Below are 10331 nucleotides of genomic sequence, written 5' to 3' on the forward strand. Positions count from 1 at the left end.
TTTAGATGGACTTACCCAAGATTTTTATGTATTTTTTGACCCGTGGAACACGATTTTTTTGGGTAACAGTTGATCCGGATGTCAATAAAATTGTTATAAACAAAGAACTTGAGGAATTACATAACATGGATTTTTCGCAAAATAAAACATTTTTTTATATTTCTTGGGTAAGTCTAAGCAAAAAATGTTCTTACAAGTTTTTTCGTAGGATGCATAGTTTTCGAGATAAACGCAGTGAAACTTTCAAAAAATCGAAAAAGTGCAATTTTTGAACGCGAATAATTTTGATTAAAAAATAAAATAGCAATTCTGCTGACATAATTTAAAAGTTTAAATCAAATTATACCGATTTTAATTATTTGCATTGCTAAAAATTAATTGTTTATTATTAAACAAAGCTATTTGTTTATAAGCCAAAAAATTATTTATAACTTTAAAACATTGCTGAGGCCCCTTAAATAATCCGATTTTAATTCTGTAAACTGTATTAGATAGGTAAAGCACCTCTTTATATGTAAAAAAATTAGACAACTTCTAAATGGTCTACTTTTTGTTCAGAAAGATTTTAAAAAATTTGAACTTTTTTAAAAACATTTAAATTGCAAATTTATTATGCAAAATCTATTAGGTCGATTTTAATGAAATCTGGTACACAGTTTAAGTATGTTACAAAGAATTTTCTAAGTGAATTACTAAGGTTCTAAGTACCACCGAAGTGGTTAAAAACATTGAATAACAACAGGCATATTTTGCCCCCTTTTTTTGTATTTATTGCTATATTGCAGAAAAAGTTATAAGTTAAGACATTTTTGACCAGTCCGATATCATACAAAATTCAATTATCTTTATTTTATTTCCCTACGACTTTGTTCCAAAACGAATCGTTTTAAAGTTATAAGCAAAGAAACAGAAAAAAATCGACGTTTTTCGAATTTTTAAATATTTTATTTTTTTATTAATGTTCCAGACATATTTGAGAAGGAGCATAAGTAAATTATTATTAACGAAGTTATCACCTTACTTTATCTGCAAAAATTCGAATGCCACCTTTCACATCCAAAAATAGACGTTTTTTCACAGATCCTTACTGGTCTATAATAAAAGAGTTATCATAATTGAAATAACTGAAAATAATGTTGTATATCCATAATTAAAAAAATTCAACTTTTTTTTAATTAGAAAGATGAAATGGCATATTAGAATATAGTTCTTAATTCCAAACAACTTTTCATTACAACAATTTTTAATATTTTGAATAATAAAGCTACTTTAGTCTTGAGTAAAATTCATATTTTTTGACATAATATCTCGTATAAGTCTTAAAAAAATGAACTGATGGTTCTATTTTTAATTTAGACCATGCACAACTTTTCACGTTGACGAACAGAACGTCTATAGTCGTCTAATTTCCATTGATGTAATGTGACACAACGTCTATATACGTTGAATTTTTCCCTATTCTACTTTGCAAAATACATATAGTGTCACAACACTTGCTTATACATTTGACGCAGTGTCCGTCAACGTGTTAATTGGACACACTGTACAAAACAATTATTGTTATTGTTTAAACAAATAATAAACAATTAGCGGCAAAATCTGTGAGTAGAACTTTTTACTTTAACATGTATATAAACTAACAAAAAAAGTTTTAGAAAAAGATAATCTTGTTTGAATTGCTCCGAAACAATGCATCTTTTCGTTCTATCTTGACTCTTCTAAAATGCTTCGTATAGATTGCTGAATAGAATTGGGCTTCTTATAACAGGCAATATGACGACTTATATACACATATAAGGATCTCGTAGAACAGTCGTATTATTTAAACGTAAATTAAAACATGGCAACATCGTCGGGCTTCGTATAATGCGTAATCCATATACACTGTGAACGCGTTTATACGAGTTGGCTTCGTAAGACTGTAGGAATAAGACAGTGCTACAATCCCCTTACCCCGTAAACCGCGGGCTTCCATTCATCGGCAGGTTGTAGCGGGCTTCCTATCATTTGTGAGCCATATATATATATATATATATATATATATATATATATATATAAATATATATATATATATATATATATATATATATATATATATAAATAAAACAGATGAAATAGAGAATGTGGAAAAATCCCCTTACGAACAATTCACACATCCACCATTTCGGGTTGTTTTTGTTTTGAGTGTGTTTCAAGGATCTACATCTCATGTTTTTAAATATATATAAATATATATATATATATATATATATATATATATATATGCAAGTCTCCAGAATATAAATACAGGCCAATGGCAATATTTTGAAATTTTGAAAGTATTGCCTACAACTTGTTTTATGAGGGATACCAGCAATAGTCCGTATTATTCTTTTTTGTGCAAAAATGACTTCATTGATATGGCAACTTGATCCCCAAAAACAAATAGGTACCGTATCGCAAACGAGATTCGGCTTGGACACAATAAAGCATTATTAATTGTTTCTCCGTTAATACTTGTTTTAAATTTCGAAACAAAACGTTACTGAGTTCAATTTTGCGGCCAGTGTATCACAATGTTTCCTCCAATTAAGACATTAATCTATATGAAGTCCTAAGAACTTTAATGATGAAACAAGTTCAATATCATTATTATTTATATTTAAGTTAATTGGGTTAATACATCGTTGCCTATTATGAAATTGCACGAAAAGAGTTTTTTGGGTGTTCAACAATAGATTATTATTACAGAACCAGTTGAAAAGATCTGACAGTAAACTGTATTTGGACTTCAAAGAAGTATCAGGTCCATTGACTATTACATTTATGTCGTCTGCAAATATCATGAAATGTCCATCCGAGTTAACCGAGACAACATAAAACATAAATAAGAAAGAGAACAGGTCCTAAAATTGAGCTTTGCGGTACACCTATGTCAATATCAAGATAGTTGGATTTATGCGTCGCATTTGATAATTTGCCTTTTTCTGTTAAGCTGACTTATTGACGACGTGCAGTTAAATAGGATGTTAACCAATTTAACGCAGACTGTAGGAATAAGACAGTGCTACAATCCCCTTACCCCGTAAACCGCGGGCTTCCATTCATCGGCAGGTTGTAGCGGGCTTCCTATCATTTGTGAGCCATATATATATATATATATATATATATATATATATATATATATATATATATATATATATATATATATATAAATATATATATATATATATATATATATATATATATATATATATAAATAAAACAGATGAAATAGAGAATGTGGAAAAATCCCCTTACGAACAATTCACACATCCACCATTTCGGGTTGTTTTTGTTTTGAGTGTGTTTCAAGGATCTACATCTCATGTTTTTAAATATATATAAATATATATATATATATATATATATATATATGCAAGTCTCCAGAATATAAATACAGGCCAATGGCAATATTTTGAAATTTTGAAAGTATTGCCTACAACTTGTTTTATGAGGGATACCAGCAATAGTCCGTATTATTCTTTTTTGTGCAAAAATGACTTCATTGATATGGCAACTTGATCCCCAAAAACAAATAGGTACCGTATCGCAAACGAGATTCGGCTTGGACACAATAAAGCATTATTAATTGTTTCTCCGTTAATACTTGTTTTAAATTTCGAAACAAAACGTTACTGAGTTCAATTTTGCGGCCAGTGTATCACAATGTTTCCTCCAATTAAGACATTAATCTATATGAAGTCCTAAGAACTTTAATGATGAAACAAGTTCAATATCATTATTATTTATATTTAAGTTAATTGGGTTAATACATCGTTGCCTATTATGAAATTGCACGAAAAGAGTTTTTTGGGTGTTCAACAATAGATTATTATTACAGAACCAGTTGAAAAGATCTGACAGTAAACTGTATTTGGACTTCAAAGAAGTATCAGGTCCATTGACTATTACATTTATGTCGTCTGCAAATATCATGAAATGTCCATCCGAGTTAACCGAGACAACATAAAACATAAATAAGAAAGAGAACAGGTCCTAAAATTGAGCTTTGCGGTACACCTATGTCAATATCAAGATAGTTGGATTTATGCGTCGCATTTGATAATTTGCCTTTTTCTGTTAAGCTGACTTATTGACGACGTGCAGTTAAATAGGATGTTAACCAATTTAACGCACGTCCTTGAATGCCGATATTTTTTAATTTATAAAATAAAATTTCGTGATTGACACAGTCGAAAGCTCTGCTAAGATCACAAAATATCCCACCAGGACTCTCTCTAGTATCTATTAAAGATGTGAGAGTATCATAAAAGGAATGCATTGCTGTATGAGTAGATTTTTTGGACTGGAAACTATGTTGGTTACTAACAATCACTTTATTCGTCTGTAAAAATGAATATCAAGTCTTTGTAAATAACTGTATTCAAAAATTTTAGAAAATACCGAAGAAATTGTAATTGGATGGTAGTTACTTACTTGTTTTGGGTCACCTTTTTTATGAATTGGTAACACCTTTCCAGTTTTTATACAATCTGGAAAATCGCCATTTGAAAACGATAAATTAACTAAATATGTTAATGGCGATATTATACAAGAAACAACCTTTTTTATTAAAAACGCAGGGATTTTATCAAAGCCCTGAGATTTTTTGTTTTTTAGTTTTTGGTTTAATAATTTGTTTAATTCTATTGTAGTGTACGGATGAAGAAGAAGATGGTCATCCAAAACAGTGTTGTTACAAATATATGTACTATCAGGTTTGATTGGGATGGTCGCAATTGCATCCAATGGAGCATTTTTAAAAAATAGGTTAAATTTATTGGCTATTTCTAACGAATCTGTAATTAAATTATCCCCGTTTGAAAGTGTTATGTTACTCTCATTTTTTTTACCTTTTGAAAAATCAGATATAACTTGCCAAGCACTTTAAGAAGGATTATCTGAGGTGTTTATTATATTTTGGTAATTGCATTTTTTGGTTAAATTTAGAAGCTTTTGATGCTCTCTTTTTTATGTCTTTAATAATCACGCAACTCTGGAAATGCCCTAGATAATGCATGCAAATTTTTCAATTGATAACTTGATTGTCTTACCTCATTATTAACCCATTTATTACTATTTAATTTGGACTTTTTATTTATAATAGGAACATTTATGTTAAAATATTTGTATCTAGGATACCATATATTTGATTCCAGTCCTCACTTGAGGTGTCATTTATAAATTTGTTTATAGTAATGTCATTAAAATTTCGTTTTTGATAGAAAACACTCGACTCACCTGCCCCAAAATCAAACTCAATCAGTAAAGTTCGATGGTCGGACACAGTATTGTCGTTTACACAAGTAACAGAAGAGTTTGAAAAATTAACAAAGACATTATCAATCGTCGTAATGCTGGTATCCGTGACCCTAGTGGGCCATTTTACGAGATTAAAATTTAGATTAAAAAAAGAAAGGACATTTTGTAGTTTGATAACATCATAATTTAAATATCTTGTATCAACATTAAAATCACCGCATACAATAATTATAGGTATTAGATTTAAAAACGAAATTTAAAACCGACTCAAGATTTTCTAAAAAAGTATTAATATTGCCAGAGGGGGATCTATAACAGTTTAATATTATAACTATGTTATTTAATCTGTCTTTATATGAAATGCAACAAAATTCTGAATGTTTATTAACACAAAACTCGTGAACATCGATTTTGTTTGATTTGACACCATTTCTAACCCATATTCCTACGCCTCCACCTCTGCAGAAGTTGTCACGGGTGCAGTTACTTACTAGATTATAACCTTCAAGGTAAACGTAGTCTACCGAGTCAATTGTCTCCCATAATTATGTTAAACAAATTAAAGTCTATTCGGTAGGGATACACCGGTCACGGATTAATAAAGAAACAAACGAATCAGCAGGTCGATTGTAATATTTTAGGTATACCAGTAACATAAGCGTAGACCTCGGGTGCGTAGAGGGCCAATATCTATTTAATTATTGAATTTTTAGTAATTTTTTGATTAAAATTTAATAAACAGGATAATTTAAGGAAAGATAATAAGATAAATAATAAAATACAATGCACCCTTGTTAGAAATACCTTTCTTAGCAAAAACTTAATACTAACTTAGGAGTAAGAATATGCAAAACACCTGACTAGAACATTTTCCCGAGCAGAGGCGAAGAGACTTCCTTGACTAAAAGAACAATTAGTATTTACCCGCAAGTAACATTTTAAATACGAAAAAATATATAGATTAGTGCCGATTCGATATGCGGTCTACCATCCAATATGCGGTCTACCGCAGAGTAACTAATTCGTTATGTGGTCTATCACAGAGTAGTTATTTCGATATGCAGCCACCACTAAATAATGTTAATGCATTCAGTAAATTTTGCATCTACTCGTATATACAGTATACGAGTTATACGAGTATATACTTCTTTCTTCTTCTTTTGCCCTTTAATTCGTCCAATTCTGAGCATAGGCTTCCCCCAGTTTCCTCCATTCGCTTCTGTTTAGTGCTTTCTGTTTCCAGTGCGTTCCTCCTATCTTTTTAATGTATGTTTAACGAGTGTATACAGCATACAGTTTATATTAGTAAATAGAGAATTGAATGATCTTTCAAATGAGCTAGCACACGACCCCTATTCTCATTTAAAAAATCATCGATTACTTCATCACGCCCATATGGATGACGTTACTAGTATGACATTTATGGCAAAATATCATAATTTAAAAATAAAAATCGACCTGTTTCGGTATTTTTTCTTAAATCGCCGGTTTACGAAATAACGAATTTAATCCTTTCATTTGCACTATACTGTATAGTATCAAAATAAAGCTCATTTTTTGACCTATTTTAATTACGGTAACTGTGTTGGCATTGTACTTATTCAAGTGAAAGTACTTAATTAACCAAATAGGTGCAAAACCAAATTAGAGAAAGTATGACAAAGTAATGCAATTTTAATAGGTAATTTAACTTAATGGGTCGACAAACAAATCAGGAATGCTATAAGAATCTATAAGGACATTACATTTGTTATCTTCCAGTTGAATTTATTCTGTCGAATTGGTAACGTCTTCTATTGTTAATTTTGTGAGAATCTGTTCATGCTGTTTAACCGAAAATTCCAAGACGTGTTTTAGATGTAGATGCTCTAATTTGTAACCCACATAAGTACTTTATTGCGGAAAAAAACAATGGTGATCCTTTAAAATCGGTAACGTTTGTACAACAACGCGTGTGCGATGCTTTAGGAATTAGCGAATCAAAATTAAGATCTACAATTAAAAACGAGAATAGGGCTTTTCATTCACAGTCATTTGTTTGGAGGTTCTGTCATGTATAACATAATATTAATATATCTACGTCATACGGTATTGGTATTGCCAATGATACAAACCAAAGACGTATGACGTAGATATATTAATATTATGTGACACATGACAGAAGCTCGAAACAAATGACAATCGATGAAAAGCCTTAAGTTGGATTTATAGTTTGACGTAGCGTAGACGTAGACGCAACGTAGACGTAAGAAACGGACTGGAGACGGAAGAAAATATTATGTCAATTTATAGATCGACGTAGCGGAATTTTTGCGCATGAGTAGAAAGAGTAAACAATGACTTAATTCTAATTCAACAACATAGCCTATAAATTATACGAACAGTAAACCAACTTTGTGTTTATTTATTTATACTTATACTATTATTTATTATAATATTTATCTGTTTTGTGTGTTACATGGATTAGGAAATAAACGAAAGTATGCTCTTTGGTGCCGCATGCCGTGGGATTTCCAACTATTTTGTTTCATTTCCTGGTCTTTAAATGTTTATTGGATTTACCTATCGTATAATATGTGTGGATAACCACGAATTAGGCTAATAAACAACTCATATTTATCTGAAATATTGAAATGACTCTATGATATATTTTTATTAAATTAATAACTTAACATCCATTGTATTAACAAATAATTAACAAAATTCGAATATGTTGACAATCAACTTTTTACACAACACAAGGAATGAGGGGGCGGGGCGGGTCCACTTTGAGTGACAGAACAAAATTCTGCCTTATGATTGGCCAGACGGAAGAAACGCACTGTAAAAGATGAAAGTTGGTCATCTCTTATGTTACGTTACGTTTCTCTTACGTTCCGTCAGGCGCTTGCGTTCATCTATAAACACGAGTACACAAAATTCGGTGTTGATCTTTTCCAGTGCGTCTCCGTTGCGTCTACGTCTACGCTACGTCAAACTATAAATCCAACTTTATAGTGAAGTGCCGGAAAACGATCACCACCATACTCGCCTGTCATTAAAAACGAACGATATGTTCGAAGGACGAAAATTTCAAATTCGTAATATCATATATCAAATGCGTGCAAATAAGGAACATGTGACTTTAGAGACTTTAGATACAATTTTACTTAAATTAAAAGAGAGGAAATTTGGTGACATCGGCAGAACAAGTTTATGGCAAGTCCTACATAACATAGGATTCAAATTGAAAAAAGAGGATAACAGAAAAGCGCTTTGTGAAAGAAGTTCTGTTATACACAAGACAATTTAGTTTCTGAGAAAATATAATATATTTAAAGAAGAAGGGTCAACTTTTGTATATTTAGACGAAACATGGATATTTTCTAAGGGTGCTACCAAGAGAATATGGCAAGATGACAACATAAAATCGATCAAGCATATTAGTGGAGAAGGGAAGCGACATATAATTCTGCACGCGGGAGGGAAGAAAGGCTTTATAGAAGGTGCTGATCTAATATTTTCGTCTACATCAAAAAACAGTGAAAAGCATGACAAAATGAACACGTAAATGTTTGTGAAATGGTTGCGTGAAAAACTTCTTCCCGGATTAAGTGAGCCCAGCGTAATTATTTTAGACAATGCGCCTTACCATTCAGAAATACAAAGTCCAACAAATTCGTGGAATGTAGATATTAAAGAATGGCTAACAAATGAACGCATATCTATTCCACAGCATATATTAAAGTCTGAGTTGTTACGTTTGGCAAAACAACATGCAAAACCAAAAATTTTTGTGGTGGATCAGGTTATTGAAAGTTACGGGCATCAAGTTTTACGTCTTCCACCATACCACTGCCAGTTTAATCCTATCGAATATATATGGGGAACAGCAAAACAATATTACGACAACCATATTGGGCCTAATGGGTATACAGACGAAGCGGTTTGGGAAACTTGGCGAGAAGCACTTTCAATTGCAACTCCAGAAGTATGGCGGATCTGTATATACAAGTGCGAAAAATTAATTGAGGATTGGTGGATTCGTAAAAATAAAATTAACGAAATAATCCCAATCATAATAACAATTAACAATGACGACAGCGATGGCGATGATAGTGTGAACAATAAGGACTAAATAATTTTAGTAAAAAAAATTGGTACGTGTATTGACTTAATAATATACACAATGTAGCATTTTACTTAAATATTTGATGTTTACATAATGCCCTGCTGTAGGATTTCCGGATCCTTTTCAAGGCGTGTTCTTTCTAATAGGTGTGATTTGTTTGAAATCGAAACTATTTGTAGATATTGTAGGTACATACGTAATATTATAATATTGTTTTTAATAATTTTTATTTACGGGGAAAATATCCCATTATACATATAAACTATAAAATGTACATAACTAACATAGAAAACATGCGATCTGATAAAAGAATAAAACAAGCTAAAATTAGTTTACAATGTTATATAAATGCTTTTTACACGCGTCAATTGACTTTAATTTAAAAACATCCAACGTCAATATATCACTTAAATTGATTGTGACTTTATATAAAACCATTTTAGAGATTAAATTAAAACATCAACATTACAGCAACGTTTAGCCTTCTACCTTATATAAGTTACCTATAATTTGTTTTATTTTTATTCTATTGATATTCATGCAACAATTAATATTAGGTATATTGATTTTTGGCTACGGATAAAAACCTGTTATAAAGAATCATGAAATTATGTCGTTTAGGCTTCTGATGCTATACAAACACCTAAAATTTAAAATTATTTGATTTATATAAGAACCCCCTCAAATAAAAAATTACTGCGCCCATGTGTAAATAGTCAAACTACAGCGGACCAGTAAATTCGTTCATTTCTTTCTTAATCCGTGACCGGTGTATCCCTACCGAATAGACAATACGTTTATATTCTTAAAGTTATTAATATATAAAGAAATTTCACAAGCTTTTTCGACACTAATACTTTGGACGTTAAGTAGCATCAGCTCCGGGTTAAACATTACCTCTGAGATTGGGGTTTGTAATTGTTCCGAAGGTATAAAA

At 31.0% G+C, this 10331-nt stretch overlaps 1 protein-coding gene across 1 annotated transcript; it reads left to right on the top strand.

The window, feature by feature from the left end:
- The first annotated feature begins 8833 nt into the window (after nucleotides 1-8833).
- On the top strand, nucleotides 8834-9400 carry LOC126886159 (uncharacterized). The gene has a single exon (XM_050653010.1). It carries the CDS (start codon nucleotides 8834-8836, stop codon nucleotides 9398-9400), a length of 567 nt encoding a protein of 188 aa, XP_050508967.1.
- The last annotated feature ends 931 nt before the right edge of the window (nucleotides 9401-10331 follow it).

This window comes from Diabrotica virgifera, chromosome 6 (assembly GCF_917563875.1).
Source record: "Diabrotica virgifera virgifera chromosome 6, PGI_DIABVI_V3a".
NCBI classification, from domain to species: Eukaryota; Metazoa; Arthropoda; class Insecta; order Coleoptera; family Chrysomelidae; genus Diabrotica; species Diabrotica virgifera.